The sequence below is a fragment of the Salvelinus fontinalis genome, chromosome 1, assembly GCF_029448725.1.
Source record: "Salvelinus fontinalis isolate EN_2023a chromosome 1, ASM2944872v1, whole genome shotgun sequence".
In the NCBI taxonomy this organism is placed as follows: Eukaryota; Metazoa; Chordata; class Actinopteri; order Salmoniformes; family Salmonidae; genus Salvelinus; species Salvelinus fontinalis.
In genome coordinates this window covers 50192780-50215976 of record NC_074665.1, presented here as the reverse complement: position 1 = coordinate 50215976, position 23197 = coordinate 50192780, and the positions used below count along the sequence as shown (strand labels likewise).

At 44.0% G+C, this 23197-nt stretch overlaps 1 protein-coding gene across 1 annotated transcript in view; it reads left to right on the top strand.

Annotated features, from left to right (window-relative positions):
- Nucleotides 1–6865: 6865 nt before the first annotated feature.
- The window catches only part of LOC129857205 (B-cell lymphoma/leukemia 11A-like), a 50182-nt gene continuing 33850 nt past the window's right edge, over nt 6866–23197 (top strand). The window contains exons 1-2 of the mRNA XM_055925236.1: nt 6866–7419; nt 11673–12068. Of these exons, the coding sequence (XP_055781211.1) occupies nt 7365–7419; nt 11673–12068 (451 nt within the window). The 5' untranslated portion in view covers nt 6866–7364. The remainder of the gene's footprint in view (nt 7420–11672; nt 12069–23197) is intronic.

Sequence of the window (23197 nt, the reverse complement as noted above, 5' to 3'; positions counted from 1 at the left end):
CATGGAAATATAAATAAGCCTAGATAAATAAATCATGATCATGTAATAGAGCAGACTAATACATTGCACCTGCATGATCAGCCCTATTGTGTGTCGAGCTTCACATAGCAAAACCGAACGTCTTTATAGCTACAACGACAACATAGGCCTAACACAACACAAATAGAGGGGAGGTTTTGTTTCACGAGAATGTGAGTTTTATCCGTTTGTCAAATAAGTATCAAAGATGGTTTTCATGTCTTAACTATGCTTAACTATGTATTGGTCTGACCTTTCAGGTCTAGCGAAAAATAAATAAAAGAAAACTGAACAATTTCGTAAATAAAACTGCGGATTATATGAGGATTTCCCTCCACATCAATACATTGACTTTCAATTCACTACTCTTTTTTTCAGGAATACAAATGACATTGACCTATATCCTGGCGCACTGCGTCAATTCAATTGTCATATATTCGGCAAAACATTGTAAACTGCAGGCCTAGCCTAGTTCAAACAGGATGTTTTACAACTAGGCTTCATTTTTAAAATAGTAGTTGAAACAGGTGATGCAACATGTAGGCCTGTAGACATTTTCATGAACCTTTTCTCAGATTCTCCGTTTGAAGTTGCCGTGTTCGTTGTTCTGTTAACATTAGCCTGTTTAACCTTGTTTATAAATAATCTTACTCCCATGATTATACATTCTATTTCAATCGATATATTTGTTCCTGTAGATGGAGTAGACCTAGGCTAAAGAGGAGGAGTTGAGCATCAACATTGGAATTTCGATAGATCTCACATTTTTTTTCCAGCAAAGAACTCTAACCCTACTCAGATATAGACCTACCAATGTTCAAAGTATTCATAGTGCAAGTCTCCTACGGGGAGTAAACCAGGAAATTGCCAATAGTGTACAATATTGTAGTATGTTGCCAATTACAAGTGGGAGCTCTTGGACTGGACTGACCATGCATCTGTGATTTACTGATTGTTGACGCTAGAGGGCGTCTGAGTCCATGATTGTGGAACTCATATCCAATGCCATGGCCACCTCAAAGCGAGTCAAAACTGAAAAATGGCATAGTCTGTATCTAGATAAGTTTCAAGGAGTGAATATATTATGCCTACCATGTGGGCTATCACTTACTTTTATGTTTGTGAATATATGAATACTGGTAGGCTTTGGTTTATTATATATTAATTAGTACTTAGATGAACCTAAAAGTTGGTTATGATAAACGTGTGATTTTAAATTAGCCCTATGATAAACCCTTGAACATACAGCATTCCATGAAAAATTCAAATAATGAAAATATAACAAACAATAGGCTATTTAGTAGCCTATAAAGGAAACCTCGTGCGCTAACTTTTTAAAGAGACGGGGATTGCGATGTGGAGCCCACGTTTGAACATGTGTGTCCGGGGTATCATAAGTCAGAGTGCCAAGGGTGTGCGCTTCGCTCTTGGATAAACGTCCGTCATGGTATTCCAGTTCTACGCAACTAACATTATTGCACTGACATAGGAGGCAGACCTCCGTTCAACAGATAAATAAATGGTTGATGTCCCACGTGGACCATCTCGGCCTCCCCATTTATCATCATAACAAGCGTTCGGTGTAAAATTAACAGCGACTTATTAACTACTACAGCCATAAACATGGTCATGCATTACGCCGAGATTGTCGCAGATTGCTGGGTGGTTTCCGCAGCCCGTCCGAGGGAGATGGGCGTTTGTGGTATAGGAAACCTGTCCGTTTCCATTAACGCCCGAGTTATGTAATTCATTTCATGAGTTTTGCGCCTGTGTGTGGTGTGTGTGATGGTACGCACAGATGTTGCGAAACATGTTTTACACACAAACACACACACACACACACACACTGGGAGCGAGAAGGAGAGAATGGGAGCTCAGGGTGATAATTTGGCCTATAGCCGCATAATCCTTCAGATTTGATCTAATACCTGCCGAAGCCTGGGCGGCATGCGCGCCCATCTCTCGGTGTGATAATGCCACATTGTGAAATCTAGTCATTAATATTAATTGTAAGGCTGGGAATCATGCCTCGACCAGCAGAGCTTGATATTCTTCGGACAAGGTAAGGCTCGATTTAACAAGGATTTTGAGCTAATTCCCTGGTTTTCTCTCTGATATTTTAAGAGAAACTTCCACACTCTTTGCTGGGAGAGGGCAATGCTGAAAGAGAGAGAGCAAGAGAGAGACAGGAGGAAGGAGGGGGGGGGGGGGGGGCTGCATTTTGGCTGAAATGTTCACTTTGAGTTAGCCCGGCCAGAATGCCCTCTACATCTGACCGCGTGTGGAGCCCTGTGTGCGTAAAGACCCACCACAGACACATTGAAGTGGGTTGTGGGTGTTTTCCTGACGCATCGCGCATGGGATTACTTTTTGGGGGCTCTTATCAAAGTGAAACAACTTCATTGTTAGTTGTTTTTTAGACCTACAATTATTATTATCCTGGACTGAAAGCGAGTGAACTAACTCCAGTACAGAACCAGACGTACCTTAGGTATTTTACTCTACATCACTTGTAGACCCATATTGTTGTTATTCTTGGTGATGCAGATAGAATGTAAAACAACCCCCAAACATCTATGCATAACCTATTTGTGTAGGCCTGCATGCACTTCTCCCAATGTATTTTCTACAGATTTGCCAAAATGTGCTTGTAGATATGCCCTCTGATGTCATGCTTCCGACTTTTAAAAGCAAGGCTCCCGAGTGGCCCATCGGTATAAGGCACAGCATCTCAGTGCTACAGGCGTCACTACAGACCCGGGTTCGATCCCGGGCTATATCACAACCTGCCGTGATCGGGAGTCCCGTAGGGCGGCGCACAATTGGCCCAGCGTCCTCCGGGATAGGGGAGGGTTTGACCGGGGTAGGCTGTCATTGTAAATAAGAATTTGTTGACTTGTTAGTTAAATAAAGGTTAAAAAATAAATTAAATATCCTTCATAGGAGAAGCGGTTGGATAGTCCATGGGTAGAGTGAAGCATGAAGAGACACAGAGAATGTGTTGTGTTTTTTGAGCACTGATTTATAGCGCGAACCTCTGGTCATTTGCATATATTGAAATGTGCCCGAGAGCCCAATCACTCAATTCTTCGGGTCTCCCGCACGTGGAGAGTAGGCTATGCATGCACATGATTTTGAGTTTTTTTAAAACATATTTTTCGTTTGCATTTGGTTAGGCTGAAATACAAAAAGGGAGTGTATTTCTCTTGAAGATTAAAATAGATTGAGATTACTGGTCAATAGCCCATTTTATATATTATGAATTCAAACACAAGTCTACGAAAACTTATTGTAAATCAACATGGTACCCTCCTCTCTCTGTCTCGCTCTCTCTCTCTCTCTCTCTCACACACACACACACACACACACACACGCACGCGCGCGCACACACGCACACGCACACACACGTGCACGTGGTGCATGTCAGTCCATGCATCCATGCAGTGTGGTGCTACATGGATATCTCTAATGCATTAACACCGCCTGACTGATTTATGACGGAATTGGGCACGGTATTTGCATATTGAGATTATCGCGGCCTGGGCTCCCTCCTGCACGAGTCGTAGCGCTCTTTGGCTTTGATCAATGTCCGCCTTGAGTGAGCAGGGTAGGGGTGGGGGGAGGGGGTTAGGGGGAGAAAAAAGGAAAAACATTCTTTGTGCAAACAGATGGAGTGGGGTGTAGGGAGAGGTCAAGGTTAGCGCTCTGTGCCTTAGAATATGGATGTCTAAAGCGAGGGCCCCCACAAGAGCTTTCACGCATACCGACAGTAGCCTAGACTCCTCAACAGTTTACAAACGCGTTGTCCATGAAACACTATAATTACTTATACAGTAGGCCTATAGTGGCGTTAGTTTTTTTTATTGTGGCAGTTTCGGGGGGAATCGATATGAATCCAAATTGTTAACAACAACAACAAAAACATTAGCATGTTCATCTTTTCAACTTGTTTACATCTTTGTGATGCTGTTCTTCAACGCCATTGTGGGAAATGTCTCTACAAATCTGCATTTCAATCATTGGGATGCTATATGGTGGGCGGTCCACACTAAGATAAGAATCAATGTGAAGCCTATGAGTGTAGCATATCAGTGAATCCTACCATGTTGAAGAGGTCGTGGTGGCCGGCTGTCACCATATAGTAACATAACAGGCTGCTCAATGAATGATCCCGATGATATTCACTGCCCTATTTTATATCGATATGGATTCATTGAAAACAGTAGGATACACAATCGTAGTTAAGGCTACAAGTGAATTTCCTTGTAACATTGTTTATTTTAACCGTTGCACCATGCGCGTAAAGCCTGATCTTAAATGCATGCCAGTGTCCTCAAATAATTACAGCGACATTCGAGGTAAGTCCATCAAGGGAATTAAAAGTGTGTCCCAGCAGTATTAAGTCCTATATACGCCAGTGTAGGGACACAAGCAACACGTCCACTTGATGTAGGTCAATGGTACATTGTGATTAGCCCACCTTTTGGATCAGGCAATCACGTCCCGCTATATGCAAGACTGAGATAATTGAAATTGAAAATATCAGCCATAAATTCACAGAATAAAAAATATCTTAATTTTTATACCCCTTAGGATAAATGGCCAAGATTGGATTAGTTTAAATGGCAAACTATTGCATTAAGTATCCAACTGTTTAAAACGGTTATTTAGACATTAAACAATTCTCACTTTATAGCTGTTCCTTTTTTGATATTTACTTTCAATTACTATAGCCGAATGGCCGTTCCAGAACAAGTCTCAAAGATGTTGCATTGTGCGGAATTGGTCGAAAATAACTCCAAACAGACGATGAGAACTACATTTAGAGTTATCAATGGCGAATCTTTAAATTGGGGACAGTGGAAAACTGAGATTGTTCTAAAACAGTCACAGATAATTCCTCTCGTCTCTTCCGCGCTCTCAGCACTATATAGGGAACTTCTGGAATGACCACTGGTCAATTATGTACAAATCAGAAAAGTGAAGAATTGGCATATTTACAAATAATTGTTACAATGGGTATTGCATGTTTTTAAGTCCTTATTGCTTGCGTAAAAACTTTAGAGAAAGTGAAATAAATGTGTGAAGGGTCCACCATTCTGATGGTGATAGACGGTTTTTGTATTCCTTGCGTGTACACGAAAAAGACATTTCGACCAAGCAGCCTTGGGTCTGTATAAGGAACAACTCTAATGTGCTGTAATATTGTTATTGCCAACGGCTATATAACAATTGAACATAGGATTTGTATCTGCTGCGTCCATGCTGTCGTTCAACGGAATTAGGCAACGTCTGTAACCTCTTTTATCAGCGCCTGAACTTTGACGCCCCGTCATAACACAGCCTGTAAGCTTAGCCTTCAGTCCTCCCATATGCACCACAGCACACCAGGCACCAAGCCTCGTCCGCGCGCAACGAACAACTAGTCGCAACCTGTAAAATATTTCACTCACTGGTTATAATTTTTTTTTCGTCGACGTTGAACGTAGCACCTCCACCACTCCGGGTCGTGTCTCTCTCTCTCTCTCGCTCTCTTTATATTTGGCTTTCTCTCCGTCCTATAATGCTCTGTGTCCCAGGTCCGTGTGTGCAGCACTTGCCTGGCGCGCGGTTCTTCACTCCTGTGCTTATGCTTCAGTCGCTGTCTAGTCACACTTCAGCTATAGCTCGCTATAGTCTGTTTCTCTCCTTTCCTCCACCCTCCCCGCGCACAGCCCCATCTTGTCATTGCATTTTTTATTTGCACGATGTCTTCTTACGGTGTCGTTATTTAGTCTGCACGGGCGGTGTTTAGCTCGTTTTATATTACCGAACCCCCATTATGTGAGCATTTACACCCCCTCCCCCAACCACCGGTCCAACCTGAAACACATCTGAAACTTATTAGCCTATAAAGGCGCTTATGGGCATACTCCCACGTTCTGTTCGTCAAGGAGTTTGGATTGCACAGAAAGCATATAGTCTCGAAGTTGTACCCTATAGTGCCCGCTAACCTTGCCCACTGAACCCAAAACCCAACTCTGTATTCATACATCGGTATAGAACGGATTGGACACCTCTCTTGTTTCCACGATTTACAAGATTTTTGGTCCCGGGATGGTTCTCTATACCTGCGCGCGCGCTTAAGGTTCAACCCCTGTGCTCTCTTTCCAGAACCTGTATGTCCTGTTCATGAAACCCGATATTTACGCGCTCCGTTTCGTTCGTTTCAATGGCGCTTTGCCCTTTCTCCTTTTGTACCTATTCTATACACACACACACACACACACACACACACACACACACACACACACACACACACACACACACACACACACACACACACACACACAAACACACACATATAAACACACACAGTGTGACTAGAAATGTTTCTCTTTCTACCACATGGCTAATGTTTACATACTGCTTTACTCATCTCATATGTATATACTTTATTCTATGCTACTGTATTTTAGTCAATGCCACTCCGATCTAATATTTATATATTTCTTAATTCCATTATTTTACTTTTAGATTCGTGTGTATTGTTGTGAATTGTTTTATATACTACTGCACTGTTAGATACTACTGCACTGTTGGGGCTAGGAACACAAGCATTTCGCTACACCCACAATAACCTCTGATAAATATGTGTATGTGACCAATACAATTTGATTTGATGGCTTCACAATGTCCACCACTGCGACTTCATCTGTTAAACGTCTCTCCGTGTTTCTCTCTCTCTCGCTCTCTTTTCCTCTTTCCCTCCCCGCATGCAGCATATGTCCGGCCCCCTCCGAGCTCCTGTCCATTGGCTTTTCTTGCTGTTTTCCTTCGCCCCCCCCCCCCTCTCACACACACAGTGCACATTGCTTTCATTAGACATCCCTCTCTCTCTCTCTCTCCCTTGCGATCACACACTACCTCCCCCAAATGCCGCTTGTCCGGCCCCCTGAACTTTCTGTCCATTGGCTTCTCCGGGTCTATTTTTCATGTCCAGCCCCTAATGAGTGTCCATTGGTTTTGTTATTTCCCTTCCCTCCTCCCACTTTGCCGCTTCGCCCTGCCCATGTTTTGTATGTCTGTGTCCATCCATCTCCTGACGTTCAAGTTCGCAGAAACGTCACGTCCGCACTTGAACTTGCAGCTCAGGGGGGCTTTTGCCATTTTCCATCTCTCTCTCTCGCTCTATTTTCAAAAAAGCCATGACGGCGATCCCACTATACATATTCCCTGCGCCATCGTTGTATTATTTCTAATTTATTTTGGATATCAAAGGCATTGATGAAGATATTTTCTCTGGAGTCTCCCTTCTAACCCGGCTCTCCCGATGTGAACCGAGCTGAACGCCGCCACCAGCCACCATGTCTCGCCGCAAGCAAGGCAAACCCCAGCACTTAAGCAAAAGGGATTTTTCGCGTAAGTACACCTACATTGTCATTTCTACTTTTACCACGCTCCTTTCTACCCAGCCCAATACCGGTTCCATTCAGAAAAGCGGAAAATGGGTTACCAGGAGCGTGATTCTCATGGGCACTTTGGACACTGGACAGCACGGACCCGCAGTCAAGTGGACTTCACCGTGAAAGTCTGGCGATAATCTACCTGGGTAAAATACCTATGCGCGCAAAGCATATCCCACCCAAAGCTGAAAGAGAAAAGTTTGATCCAGCATTCCTCCCTGAGAAAAATCGGAGAAGTTTGCAGCGAGAATGGAATTACATTCATACGCACTGCACTGGCTTTGGTTCCCCGGTTGCCTCAGCCACTAAAGTGCATAGGCTACGTTATTAAGGTACGCGGAGCCTATGAGTTTAGCCTTTTCTTTAGGCGGAGTTATGTAGAATATCGCACGGAATTTCCGGTATCGGTGCCTGTCTTGGATCGTGGCAGGTTTCCCCCCTCTCGTGCTATTTTTGGAAGGTTTTCAAAAAACTAGAAGTGGATTTTGATTGGGAAAAATCTCGTGTCCGGCTGTTTACAGGCACCGCGTGCATGCGCGTGTAGCTCATCTGCCAACAGAGTCGAACTAGATGTCAATAATGGCCTGTTTGTACCCTGCTTGTCCAAATATCCTTATCAAGTGGATTGTAGTGTTTAGCCTACATTGGTTCTGTAAGGTGTTCTGGTATAGTGGCAGGAATTATAGGGTGTGCTTCTCAAGTAGCCTAGTCAAATTGGGTGCTTTGTAAAGAGCAACAGGAGCCACGCTTTTTATATTTAATATTTTTCTTCCTACTTTTTACAAACCCGTATTTGGAGCCATTTGTTTTAGTTTATCATGCAGTTCATAACCCTAAGGTAAGGAAATACTAGAATAACACTGTCATGTTATTTAGAAGGTAATAACAATGCAAGGAAAATATTTAATAATGACACTTTTTTAAGTTGAACTATTCTTATGGAAAACTCCATTACGCACACATGTATTTTGATATGGAGCCTTTGTTCGTTGATTTCGTTTGAAAACATTACCACCATGTTTCTAGTGTTTACAAGCAGCAGGCAGCTGTATGGGTTTGTAACTAGAAGAATGACCAAGGTAGCCAGCCCAATGCCCGATGTTGCTACACGGTGTATGCGTCTTGCAACCCTTCCTTCAGTAGCACTCGAATGGTGTTTATGCGATAACATGCCCTACACAGATCCACGTTGTTGTAACGTTGTGTTGTATCTTGCGGCATTACTAGGTTTCCGCATTTAGTCGAGTGGCCACATAGCCATATATCTGGGTCTCAATGCAGCCAGGGGGCATACAGACCAGCTGCATCGCCAGACTTTTGTTCCTGTCGGAATTTCGTCGCTAGGAGGCAGACGACGATCAGAAACTGGATGTGAACTTGAACCTGATCAATTTCACCGCCATCTCAATCTACATATTTGATGATATGTTTAGAATACAGGGAAACATATAAGGTATACGGTGCGTCCCCCCCCTCCCTTGTCCTATTTACTCTCCAGTTTCGAATCCATCGGTTTTTTTCTACAGGGGTATAGAAGTTAAACAAATGTCATTACAAATGTCAACATTCTGCAGGCCTAAATCTTGTTAAATCTAAAGGCACAAATCTCTGTAGATTCAGACCTATTTTCTATTCCATTGGAAATGGTAGAGGGTATCCTATTTTACAATGAAAACACATGTATTTAAGGTGAAATGAATATAGACACTTGTTCATGTGAAAGGTAGTCCGACTTATATGATGGATCTAAATGAAGGTTAGATTTTTAGCTTTTTGAGCAAATATTTAGTCAAATTAAATATATATTTGTCCATATTTCCTTCATATAAGGAAGGCGACCAGTAATGTTAATGGTAAACTAATCAAACCCCTTGAAATGTAATGGCATTTACAGAAGTAGGAGAAAAGATATGCTACTAATGTTTACCACCTTTTATTCTTATGGGCTGTGCGTCAAACAACACACCGCGTTTTCTTCTGATAGAGCAGAAATTACAGTTGTTTTAATATCATGCAGAATGAAATTCGCGTCAAATGCATTAATTCATTTATTTGCATATGGCCTGTTAGAAAACAATTGTTCCACAACAGTTTTCATCTTATTTTTATTGATTTGCCACGCAACATTGAATTAGTGACGAATCATGTTTATCCCACACATTTGATAGGAATACAATATAATTAGTGTTGCTGCTATAAATAGCGTTGCTTCTCTGATGCAGCCTACGTTTTAGCTAATCTGATATTGATAGCATCACATTTAGTTTAGGAGGGGAAATGTAGTGTGGAAATGCTATTATGCGTAATATGTAAATGTTCAAAAATATATGTCCAGCCTCTGTTTCTCTTCTCTTTCAATGTCATTAAAAACAGTTCAATGTAGTCGTCTAGATATGGTGCTAAGTACGTTCACATACTCATGAAACAAAAACAAATATGCAATCAAATGATATCATCATGAAAATAGGTGTTAGACTTTGGGATTACATTTGTTGTGTATCCATTTTTTAAAATGAAAACCAACAATGCATTATGCAACTCTAAAATCTACTCTCAGTTCAAGTTTAAGGTGAGGGCTTAGTCTGCTTTCATTTGATTTTATCCAGTGAATTTAATGCCCAGGTTTGTTGTATAACCCTGGCCGTTCTGGTGGTTGACCTGACGTTAAATTAAAGGTAGTATCCGGCCGCCAGAATTTATCACATGTTATCTCTATGTCCCAGTTCGCTCGCAGATGTCATGTAGGATTGCTCGTTCAAATCATATTTCCTCTCGCGCGCTGGGAGCTACTCTACATTCCCCCCCTTCTCTTCTCTCTCTCTCTCTCTCTCTCTCTCTCTCTCTCTCTCTCTCTCTCTCTCTCTCTCTCTCTCTCTCTCTCTCTCTCTCTCTCTCTCTCTCTCTCTCTCTCTCTCTCTCTCTCTCTCTCACACACTATTTCCCTCTATCTATTCTCTATCTGTCTCTAGGTTGGGCGGAAATACATTTAACCTCAGTTCACAGGATGCTATCTCTTTTATCAAACATTCCTACCAATCATCAGCCACTACAAATTAAAATCTATTTTTTGATTCTCAGTGGTTTTAGGTTAATTAAAATGTGAAATTGGCAGCTTAGTAAAGAAGGTCAAGATGCTTACCCATTAAGAAGCTAAAGGAGAGCTACTCTCACCTTAGAGCGAAAGATTTCAAACACCATGAGCCGCTCAATAGTAGGCTACTGAGACTCCTGTTTAACCTCCCTCTGTGGTAAAATATCTCATTCACACAGCTCGTCGTCCGTGTACAACAAGACTGACACTCCCGGTGTGACAAAATCAACTTTTAAACGAGTCAAGCGTTAACCCCGGGTTCCATGGCGAGGAATGTACTTGAACGGTTCCTTTTGGCCGATTCCCGGTCTGTTAAAGTGGTTATCTAGAAACTGTAAGTCACACACATGTAAAGAGTCCAGGATAGTTTTTTTTATTTCGACACACTGAGCCTGCTTGTCTTTTCTGCACATATGTCGGACACATTTGTAATTTTCCACATAATGAATTGAAAGTCCTATGAAATATTATTCTTCATCACCCAAGAATAGCCAACTCTTTTGAATATGAAAAACACATTTTAGAAAAATATATTAGAATAACTTTTTCTTTTTTCCCTTTAGTATGTCGAGTTATCCAACTGTCTCTGTCCTGCCGAGCTTCTGATTTCTACAGATCATTAAAACAGTCCTTAAATTATCCCATTTATTATCCATCAGACTAAGGCTTCATTTCTCACAGCTCTATGTTTCTACAATCGCAAAGAACATTTCTTATCCATTATAACTCCCAGCTTTAATTACATGCCTTTCTCGGTTGTTGTCGCGTTCATTTCAATGGATGTAGAAGTGGTGAGCGTGTGAAGTTGAAAGACTTATGAGTGTGAAGTGGAGCTGTCTGTCTAATGCCAGTCTCACAGAGAGTTAGTCACCCTTCTTGCTCTGCAACACCGCCCAGACATGACTTCTACTGCTACTACTACCACTACTACTACTGGGGGTGTAGTCTGACGACTACTACTAGTCTAGGCAGAATGGTGAGAGAGAAAAAGCCAAAGCACGTGACCATTGTTTTGCACAGTTATTGATACTGCTCAATGGAACACACCACCTCTGATTTCTCGTCTGTTTCTCTCTCTCCCTCCCTCCCGCTGTCTCTCACTCGTTCCCGGGTTACAGCCGAGCCCCTGTCTGCCGTCGCCTCGGAGGAGCTCCCGTCGGAACGCTGCTCGGAACGCTCAGATCGTTCGGAGAATGGCACGGGCACACGACGGATTGCCGTGGCGACAGAGCAGGATCTCTTGACCTGTGGGCAGTGCCAGGCCACCTTCCCCCTGGGGGACATCCTGCTTTTCATCGAGCACAAGAGGAAGAGATGCCACGGACCCCCCTGTCTGGCCAGGGGCCTGGACAAGCCCCCGTCGCCTACGCCCGGCCTGGCTCTCACCCCTTCGCCCTTCCCGGCCTCTCTCCGCAGGCGCCCTGTGGAGGTGGGCGTCCAAGCCACACCGGGGGGCGATGACGACCATCTCTTGTTGCCCAGAGGGATCTGCCCCAAGCAGGAACACATCCCAGGTAACCACCATTCCCCACACCAAGTTGTCTTTAACCAAATTTTAAGTTTTGAAGTGTCACAAATGGCAATTATATGCAGGGACATGGGAATGTGTATGTCCCTTGTGGGTGTGTTTATGTTGAGGGTTTGGGGGGAGGGGGGAGGGTTGTATTAAAGCATTGATGCACTTCAGAATGTGTCGTGCAGTGTAGTGCGTGTGGGCGTAGGCCGGGTACAGCAGAGGTCACATATTGGGCACACATGTTCCCTTTCCCTGTAGGATGTGTAGTCCTAAGAGACCCAGGGAGAAAACCACTGCCGTGATTGCGTCAGCTGTCGGTCCTCGTTTAAGTGATACATCTGATTGGCCAGGACTGATAGGCTAGGGGCGGGGTCTATTCTGGCTAACCACAACTGTAAAATGTCACAGGGAAGCCCAAGAGAATAGGAATCATCTTACGATTTGATTTATGGATCGTTAGCTCATCCGTGTCTCAGATCGCCTGGTTCTCACTGGCTGGTGTTCTTAATTAGAGACACTTATATATGACAGTGCTGCTGATCTCTAGCTCTGTGTGTGTACGTGTTTGTGTTTGTGTCAGCCTGTGGAGGGGAAACGGTTAACTTGGCACTACAGTTGTCCTCAGATCCATTGAGTTGACAGGGAGAGGATAGGGGGAAGGTTGGTTTTCCACACTAATCAAATATAGCCCAATGGCAAAGTGACACTGGTAACCTTGAGTTAGTGGCCATTTTGCGATGTCCTAAAAAAGCAGGGCACAGGGTGGGCGCGCTGGCTAGTACTGCAGTGTACTCAACCCACCCACCGTGCAGGGAAACAAAGGTTTGGGGCATCGGTCAGTGTGTGTGTGCTTCGGCGGGAGGGGTTTAAAGAGTTTATTTGTGTAATTACACAGTTCTGCAGTGTGTATATACCTGTAGGAGGGTGTACACAGATGCTGTGATGTGTGTGTTTTTGTCTCTCTCTATTTCTGTGTGTGTGTGTGTGTGTCTTTGGGATATGTCTTCATGCCTTTTCAGGGTGTGTGTTCCCAGTTTCCAAATGTAGGCTACAGTTTTACGGTGTGTTTCACTCCATGTGTGTGTGGGTATGTGTCCTTTTGTGGCTGGAGAATGTGCAGTATGTGTGCCCTCTCGCATGCATGGTGTGTGTCCGGGTCGAGAAAGGCTGCTGTGGCTCTCTCAAAGTGGTCTCTTCCTTACCACGTCTTAAACTGGTAAACAGAGACATGCTTACTCTCTTAGTGCTCCCGTTACCCCATCACTCTATTTTTCACTTCTCATCTCTCTAACTCTCTCTTATTGTCTGTACCATTTCTTTTCCACCTCTCTCTCTCTCTGACTCGGTCTCTCTCTCTCTGTCTCTCTCTGTCTCTCTGTCTGTCTCTCTCTCTCTCTCTCTCTCTCTCTCTCTCTCTCTCTCTCTCTCTCTCTCTCACTCTCTCTCTCTCTCTCTCTGTCTCTCTCTCTCTCTCTGTCTCTCTCTCTGTCTCTCTCTCTCTCTCTGTCTCTCTCTCTCTGTCTCTCGCTCTGTCTCTCGCTCTCTCTCTCCCTCCCTCTTTCTTTCTTTTTCACTCTCTCCGTATCTGTGCAGTATAACAGAGGGATGCGAAGTGTACATTCGGTTATTTTGCCTGGCAGAGGGAGAGTCGTTTATTTTTTTTCTCATATATGTGTGTGTGTGTGTGTGTGTATTCTAGTAATTGCCGTTGTATAGAAATGCAGGGTAGTGACTGTGTTTCTCTTTTATGCCACCTCTTGCCATCTGGCTACTCTCTGATTGCCTCTAGAGATCCTAGTTTCAGGAAATGGATCTGGCCTAGATCATCCTCGTCAAAAATAATTTAGATCTGACCTTTGATCCTTTCATTTTGGATCTGTGATTGGCTGCTTGATTTTTGGTATAGACTCCAGAAAGGCCTGTTTCTGTTTTAAGTTGATGGAGAGATGTTGTGTAACGTGAACCTTACTGTGTCTGTGTGTGATGTGTGTGCTGTGTGTGTGTGCTGTGTGTCAGTTGTACCTGGTTCGCTAGCTCATTGTCTTTGCAAGCTTCAGGTCATTCTTAATGGATCGGCAACTTTAACCAGGGCTGTGTCTCGTCTCGTGTGTGTTTGTGGTTGCGAGTGTGTGTGTCAGCTTAGCCTTTTTGTTTTTAAAAGACGGCGCTGCAATTTCAGCACAAATCTTCCTAGCCATTTAGGCACGCTGACTATGACACGCACACGCACACATGCACACACACACAGATGCTCACACACGGTTTCAGCCAGCAGCTAAACTGGGTTATTAGACTTATTTACATCACAATGTAACAGGCGAGACACGTCTGGTTTGGTCAATGGCATTACGCGTGAATGGTATGTTTTAGAAACATTTGGTGGAACGATAAATTTTTTTGTTACAATTTTTTAAATTGTTACTATTATTATATTAATCAATTGCTATTCAAATTTTCAATAGTCATTTTGGTTGTTCTTTCTTAGTTGTTTTTGCGTTGTTGCTCGGACATGAATATTTATCACTGTTTATTATTGCATTGGTAGGTGTGGTAGTTGGGAAGTTTGTTATTGGTATGTACCTTATTAAGAAAATATGGAGCATTTCTCTCGCGGTGTAATACCATTAGTTACTCATCAAACAGCTCTGTTTGGAAAGACAAAAGGCAGTACCTGTGGAGGAGTGTGTGTTCCGCGTGGATTGTTGTCCTCGATGAGCTTTGCGCCCCGGCACGACGTGTGTGTGTGGCACTCTAAGGACATTTAGGTTGAGATCTCTGACTCTCTTTAGTCTATTAATCCTAAACTGGGATTCAAAATGGGATTCAAAATTCCTGAATGCCATCTCATCCTCAAACTGAAATTGTAATCAATTGTACTGTACCTGTGTGTACTAACACGCCACTAACAACACTGATTGTGCCATGTATAATGAATAATGTCATGGTAATACAGCATGAATGATTGTACAATACTGAAATAAATCATTCTTCATCACAATAGGGCAATCAAAGCACATGAGCCCCGGTATTACAAAGACAACACTGTCCTCATGGCTTTCTCCGGCTCTATATATTCCTATGTAAACTATATGATGTAAACTGTTATGGTCTGATTTTGAAATTCTCTGCATATTATTGCGTTGTTGACCAGAAACCGGGGATAGATGGCCGCATTCGCGCAAAACTGAAAGTGCGAAACATTTAACCATGGCAATGTGACGGGGAATATGGTTGAATAAAAACAGTGTAGTTATTACCTACGTAAGGCAATCAAACAGGCAAAACTTCACTACAGAGACAAAGTGGAGTCGCAATTCAACTGCTCAGACACGTGACGTACGTGGCAGGGTCTACAGACAATCACGGACTACAAAAGGGAAAAGCAGCCATGTCCGGACAAGCTAAACACCTTCTTCGCCCGTTTTGAGGATAACACAGTGCCACCGACGCGGCCCGCTACCAAGGACTGTGGGCTCTCCTTCTCCGTGGCCGACGTGAGCAAGACATTTAAATGTGTTAACCCTCGCAAGACTGCCGGCCCAGATGATACCCCTATCAGCATCTTCAGAGCAAGCGCAGACCAGCTGGCTGGTGTGTTTACGAACATATTCAATCTCTCCCTATCCCAGTCTGCTGTCCCCATTTGCTTCAAGATGTCCACCATTGTTCCTGTACCTAATAAAGCAAAGGTAACTGAACCATTGCACTAACTAAGTGCTTTGAGAGGCTATTTAAGGATCATATCACCTCAACCTTATCTGACACCCTAGACCCACTTCCATTTGCTTACCGCCCCAATAGATCCACAGACGATGCAATCGCCATTGCACTGCACACTGCCCTATCCCATCTGGACAAGAAGAATACCTATTCAAGAATGCAGTTCATTGACTATAGCTCAGCCATCAGCACCATAGTACCCTCCAAGATCATCATTAAGCTTGAGGCCCTGGGTCTGAACCCAGCCTTGTGCCACTGGGTCCTGGACTTCCTGACGGCCGCCCCTAAGTGGTGAAGGTAGGAAACAACACCTCCACTTCGCAGATTCTTAACACAGGGGCCCCACAAGGGTGCATGCTCAGCCCCCTTCTGTATTCCCTGTTCACCCATGACTGCGTGGCCACACACGCCTCCAACTCATTCATCAAGTTTGCAGATGACACAATAGTAGTAAGCCTGATTACCAACAATGACAAGACAGCCTACAGGGAGATGAGGGCCCTGGGAGAGTAGTGCCAGGAAAATAACCTCTAACTCAACGTCAACAAAACAAAGGAGAAGATCGTGGACTTCAGGAAACAGCAGATGGAGCACCCAACTATCCACATCGACGGGACCGCATTGGAGAAGGTGGAAAGCTTCAGGTTCCTTGGCGTACACATCACTGACAAACTGAAATGGTCCACCCACACAGACAGTGTGGTGAAGAAGGCACCACAGTGCCTCTTCAATGTCAAGAGACTGAAGAAATTTGTCTTGGCCCCAAAAACACTCACAAACCTTTACAGATGTACAATTGACTACATCCTGTGGGGCTGTATGATCTTCAAGGACATCAACTACCCGAGCCACTGCCTGTTCACCCCGCTATCATTCAGAAGGCAATGTCAGCACAGGTGCATCAAAGTTGGGACCGAGAGACTGAAAACCAGTTTCTATCTCCAGGCCATCAGACTGTTAAATAGCCATCACTAGCTGGTTTCTACCCGGTAACGCAACCCTGCACTTTAGAGGCTGCTGCACTATATACATAGACTTGGAATCACTTGCCACTTTAATAATGGAACACTATTCACTTTAATAATGATTAAATCATGTTTACATACTGCTTTACTCAACTCGTATGTGTATACTGTGTTCTATTCTACAGTATTTTAGTCAATGCCACTCTCAATCTGATATTTATATATTTCTTAATTCCATTCTTAAAATTTTTGATTTGTGTGTATTGTTGTGTATTGTTACATATTACTGCACTGTTGGAGCTAGGAACACAAGCACTTCGCTACACCCGCAATAACATCAGCTAAATATGTGAATGTGACCAATAACATTTGATTTAATTTGATTTTGATGCTGCGGCTAAGCTAAAGCTAGGCTAGCACGGCTACCCATTCACAGCCCACCTCAATGCACATAAGTGGTTTTTAAATGCCCCTTTATTTTCTGGCTTAATTTCAGAGTCTCTCTCACCCTCTCATGACATTTTTTTCTGTCTGTGTTTTCCTTTTTTATTCCATTTGACCCTTTCTCTCCCTTGTGCTTCTCCCACTTCTCCTGCTTTCAACTCTCTCTCTCTCTCTCTCTCTCTCTCTCTCTCTCTCTCTCTCTCTCTCTCTCTCTTTCTCTCTCTCTCTCTCTCCTCTCCTCTCCTCTCTCTCTCTCTCTCTCTCTCTCTCTCTCTCTCTCTCTCTCTCTCTCTCTCTCTCTCTCTCTCTCTCTCTCTCTCTCTCTCTCTCTCTATCTATATATATATATATATATATATATATATATATATATTATATATATATATATATATATATATTTGCTTTAGTGTTAACAGCCAATGCAAATCTGGGGCACCCAATTGATATTGAATCAATTACAGTGCGTGTGTGTGTGTGTGTGTGCATCATATGTGAATATGCGTGTGTGTCTGTGCAGTCCGGGTGCCGCCTGGCACACGAGCCAGCTGCAGTCTCCGGTGCCAAAACGCCGTGCTCTGTGCGTGTGAGAACAAAGCATGAGAATCACCCCTCCATTGTTGCCGTCTCATCTATCTCTGTCTAAATACCCCACCACTTCATACACCACTGTCTGTCACGACACCAGGGATCATCAAAGAGTCATTTGGTTTTGCTGGGAGGGTGTGTGGAAACATGCTCTCATGCTGAATTAGCAGACGCATTGCTCAGCTTGTCTTTCCTAGGCCAGTCTGTTAGCGTTTGTGTGGGAGGTCATTTATTATACGATATTATGAAGCAGTTCTTTGTAGCGTTGAGAGATGATCGGCCAAAATGTCTATCTCTACACTGTGGCTGGAGATACACACTGAACTTACCAGGACAGAATCAAAACGCTTTCTGTCTTTTCATTTCCATGACAACAAAAGGTTAAAGGACCCTGGATTGAATGACTTGTTTTGCCCTCATGTCGACGGCATGGCAATGATGTGCGTGTTGTTCTCTGATTTCCTGACACATTTTAGACACACACATTGATTTAGAGTTTGTCCTTTGCCCTATTTGGCACACGCAAACCATTGCCCCCTATTTGGTTTGGATTGAGTTCAATTACATCAGGTAGTGGGATATGGACTGATGCCTGTACGATCAGGCTGATCAGGTTGATATGATAGCATTAACATAATCGATACAATGTGACCTATGTCATTAGCAGTTGCTTTTATTTTGGCAGCTGTCAACTCTGACACTCTATCGGTAGAATATTGTTTATGGATTACGTTCGCTGTTTTTTTCATCAGAGATTGATTCATCAACAGGAAGCTACTGTTTTTTGTAGCACTGCAGTGTGTGTGTGTGTGTGTGTGTGTGTGTGTGTGTGTGTCCAGCCCATTATGGAGTGGTCCTAGCCTAGCTCTATAATGATGTCAGAAGTCGTGTAAAGCTTGTCCATAAAACTGTTTATTCGCTACAAAGCTTATTTATATATCCCAGTGGATTACACACTGTTGTTTTATAAACAAAGTCGAACCAAGCAAAAGAGCCCGGCTCAATTCAGTATATTTGTATAAGCATGAGTTTGTGTATACACTCTCTGTGTGTGAGCTGGACATGTGTGCATTACTGTAGCTGTGTATGCTGGTCCATAGTACTCTAACAGTGTGTGGTGTCTGTGTGCGAGAGCCACATTGGGGCACGGGTGAACATAAAAGGGTGTGTGAGTTGGCAGTGTAGCCGCAGGACATCCCCTGGCAGACCGTGCCAGGGCAGATTTGGCACTGACCGGGCAGTGTGTGTGTGTGTGTGCTTGTGTGGAGGGGCTGGCTCCTCATTGGGGTTTCATGTTCATCATTTGGCTTCATTACCACAGTAGAGCAGCATTGTGCCGCAGGGGGACACACGCACGCCCGCACGCAAGCTTCATTCCTGTCAGATGTCCGTGGCGTGATGACTGTTCTGCTTCTATCGTTAACAAGACAGAGGAAGGACAAGGTATAGTCTCACCAGGATCATTTCTTCTCCTGTCAACATGAGGGCAGTGCCCTCTCACCCATCACCCCTGGCAAGACCATCTGTCATAACTGCTGGCCTATCTCTGACAATCGCTTAATGGCACTATTTTTAAGAACTGCACAAAGCCCCAAACACACACAGGAGAATATCCAGCTGATTGTACACTCCGTTACATAACAAAGCCTCTTTCACATTTAACTTGTGCTGGTGTATTGTTCCTAGGATTACTATCGGGTTATTCATATCACCTTTTGGTTTAAACGGGTTTATTATAGTATGAATGTATACTGCACTCTAGTGTGTGCTGGGTCTTTATTGGAGTCTCATAAACTGTGTGTGTGTGTGTGTGTGTCTATAGAAATGATAATACTTCCAGTGTTTGTCTGTCATGCCACTACATATTTCATGCCCCCCCCCCCCCCCCCCCAAAACAATTCACTCATACGAAAATATGCACGTCTACAAGCACACACACACACACACACACACACACACACACACACACACACACACACACACACACACACACACACACACACACACACACACACACACACACACACACACACACACACACAAAGCCCCTACATCCTGACTGAATCTTACTGATAATTTGCTCAGGCTCATTTGAATTTTAAGCACTTCTTTAATCTTCAAAGCCCAAATTGCTTTATGAATATGCATGAAGTGGGCAGACTTTAGTTCATTACCTAGTTGTAAATTCTAATGACCGTTAGGTCCTCTCAGTAATTGCCAATTGTTTTGCATTTTTGATTGGCCTATTACCATGTGCATTCTGAACACATCAGCACGGCCTGTCAGACGTTATGCGTGAGGGGGAGGTGCATTATGTGTGTGTGTCTGAAGTGTACATTTGCACAATTGGTGGGGGGAGTGTTAGAGGGTAAGGAAATAGCTTGTATGGTTGTAGCGTTTTTCTGTCAGGGGTTTTTGGCCTAAATTGCTGATGTAAATGAAAGCGGCATTTTGCATGTGAAGATTGAGAGTTCACTTGGAGATTGGACATATTTAATTTACATGATGACTCGCCTCTCATTAATTACTGCATGGGCCTTTCATACAGCACACACACACACACTGAACCGCTACCAAACTGAGTTTGTGTTTCGGGACCTTGTGGTGTTAGCCTGACACTTCTCTCCCCCCCTTCATTTTTGGTCCTTCTCTCTCTCTCTCTCTCTCTCTCTCTCTCTCTGTCTCTCTGTCTCTCTGTCTCTCTGTCTCTCTGTCTCTCTGTCTCTCTGTCTCTCTCTCTCTCTCTCTCTCTCTCTCTCTCTCTCTCTCTCTCTCTCTCTCTCTCTCTCTCTCTCTCTCTGTCTCTGTCTCTGTCTCTGTCTCTGTCTCTGTCTCTCTCTCTGTCTCTCTCTCTGTCTCTCTCTCTGTCCTCTCTCTCTCTCTCCCTCTCTCTCCTCTCTCTCTCTCTCCTCTCTCTCTCTCTCTCTCTCTCTCTTCCTCTCTGTCTCTCTCTCTCTCTCTCTCTCTTCCTCTCTGTCTCTCTTTTCTCTCTCTCTCTTTCTCTCTCTATCTTTCTCTCTCTCTTTTTCTCTCTCTCTTTTTCTCTCTCTCTTTTTCTCTCTCTCACTCTTTTTCTCTCTTGCTCTCTCACTCTCTCTCTTTTTCTCTCTCTCTGTCTCTTTTACTTTACCCTTCTCACCCTCCCTCGTTCTCTCTCTTCTCTCCGTGAGGAAACAGATGTTAACCCCCCCTCCTCCCCCTTCCTCTGATTTGAATGCGGTGCCATTTTGAAGAGAGCGATTTGTCTTACTTACTTTCTCTGTTAACACGGTAAACATGGGAAGAATTGCATCATTCAGCAGTGAGATGTGATGTGACCCTCTGACTATGGCCCAGATGAAAAGATAGGCTGAAAAACAGACTCTTGATTTGCCCCACTCACACAGACACACTTATACAGAGGCATGCCAGTATAGCTGCTTTCCCACCCCAGTGGGAAAGGACCCGCAGCTGTGGCTGAAAAAGTGGAGAGAAAGGGGAGAGGGAGATTTGGACAAGAAAGAAAGAGACAAGTCAATCAAATCAATACATTTGCGGATAATAATGAGCCTAGAACATGAAGCAAAAGAAAGGAAGAAAGACGAAAACAACAAACAACGAACAAGAAACAAGAAAGCACAAGGGGGCATCTTTTTCCCTTTTGGTTCCTTAGTTGGTTGTTGTTTTTCCCCCTGTTTCCCCCCAGTCCCTTCTTTCCAGTTTGTGTACAAGCGCTGGGAGGGAGTTGTGTGAAACCTACATTGTGATGAAACAGAATTCTTAATCGGGGAGAAATGAGGAGCGATGTGAACGGCGGTCTATTGGACACATTGAAGGGAGAGAGGGAGGGGCAGAAGTGGTGTGTGTGTGTGTTTGTCTGTGTATGGGGGGGGGGGGGGGGGGTTCTTGTCTCCGGTGGGACCTAGAAGGCTTGTTTCCTGAGGACTCTTTTAGCCCCAAACACACACACACACACACACACACACACACACACACACACACACACACACACACACACACACACACACACACACACACACACACACACACACACACACACACACACACCCCTGGCTTGCTAGCTCACTTCAAAGTTGTTAATATTCATCTGGGAAACTGTATCCAGAACACAAATAAATTATTAAGTGCATGAACTTTTTAGGCAGTAAGATGAACTGATGGGGCACATCTGTGAGATCCACCATCTTGTGTGTGTGTGTGTGTGTGTGTGTGTGTGTGTGTGTGTGTGTGTGTGTGTGTGTGTGTGTGTGTGTGTGTGTGTGTGTGTGTGTGTGTGTGTGTGTGTGTGTGTGTGTGTGTGTGTGTGTGTGTGTGGTAGTGGATCTGCCCTCTTCCACTTCCCTGTCTCTGGTCTTTGGCCAAAGGCATGCATAATTGATCCCACACTCGCTATCATTTTCTTGATGTAATTGCCTCGGTAAGATATGATGAATTCGAATTGATAATTTATCGTTCCAAAATGGGTAAAGAAACAGTGAAATGTCACAAGGGTTTTAGGAGTGTGGGTGGTGTGTATGTGTGTTTAAGGGAACGTGATAATAAGGTGGTAGTACAGGAGAGGGACAGCGGTGTCTGGTCGAGCGCGGAGAGAAGAGAAGAGAGGGGTGAGAATGATAGAGAGAGTAAAGAGAGGAGTGAGAGAGTAAAAGGGAGAGAGGCAGCAGAGAGTTTGGAGAGAGACTGCGGTAGAGACAGACAGTCAGAGTGAGAGGGGGGAAAAGAGGGGAAGTTCATATTTGGCGACCCATCTCATCCCTGCCACACCCCTTCCGATTTGCTGCCTACCCTCATTTCCAGAGGTAGTGTCTATCGCCACTATATCCAGGACTTAGAGCTTCGTAACAACTCTTCCTTCTTTAACAGACACTCGCCAGCATATTCTCCCAATGTCGAAAGCATGATATATTTCATACCTGGCTGAATGATGAAGCGTGAAAAGACTCTGTAATGCCTTGAACGTTTTCCTGACAAAAAGGACATGAAAAGGAAAGCCGCTTTTCTCACGCAGCGTCTGTAAGAACTGAAACACATCTTCAACCTGCCTCCGCCTCTTTTCTCTCCACCCCCTTTTCTTTCTTTGTTCATTTTTCCTGGCCTTTCTTTGCCAAGGTGAATGTGTCTCAACACGCTGTGGGCTACCACTAACAACTCTCTCTCTTGCGAAGTTGACTGGTTAGAAGAGATGGAAGGGGACGCTTGTGCCGGAGTGTGAGATGTCCGCAACACAAATCTATATTTGTTAAGTAGAGCAGAGCGAAGGGGCACAAAAGAGGGAGAGAGTGGTTGTCTGACCCCATGGAAGCCCCCCCCCCATGCAGCCCCAATTCTGCCCCAATGAAAGGGGCCTCTACAGGCACCTGGGTAGGCACAGCAGGCAGACTGATAGAAGGGCTTTGGGCAAGGAGTGCCCAAA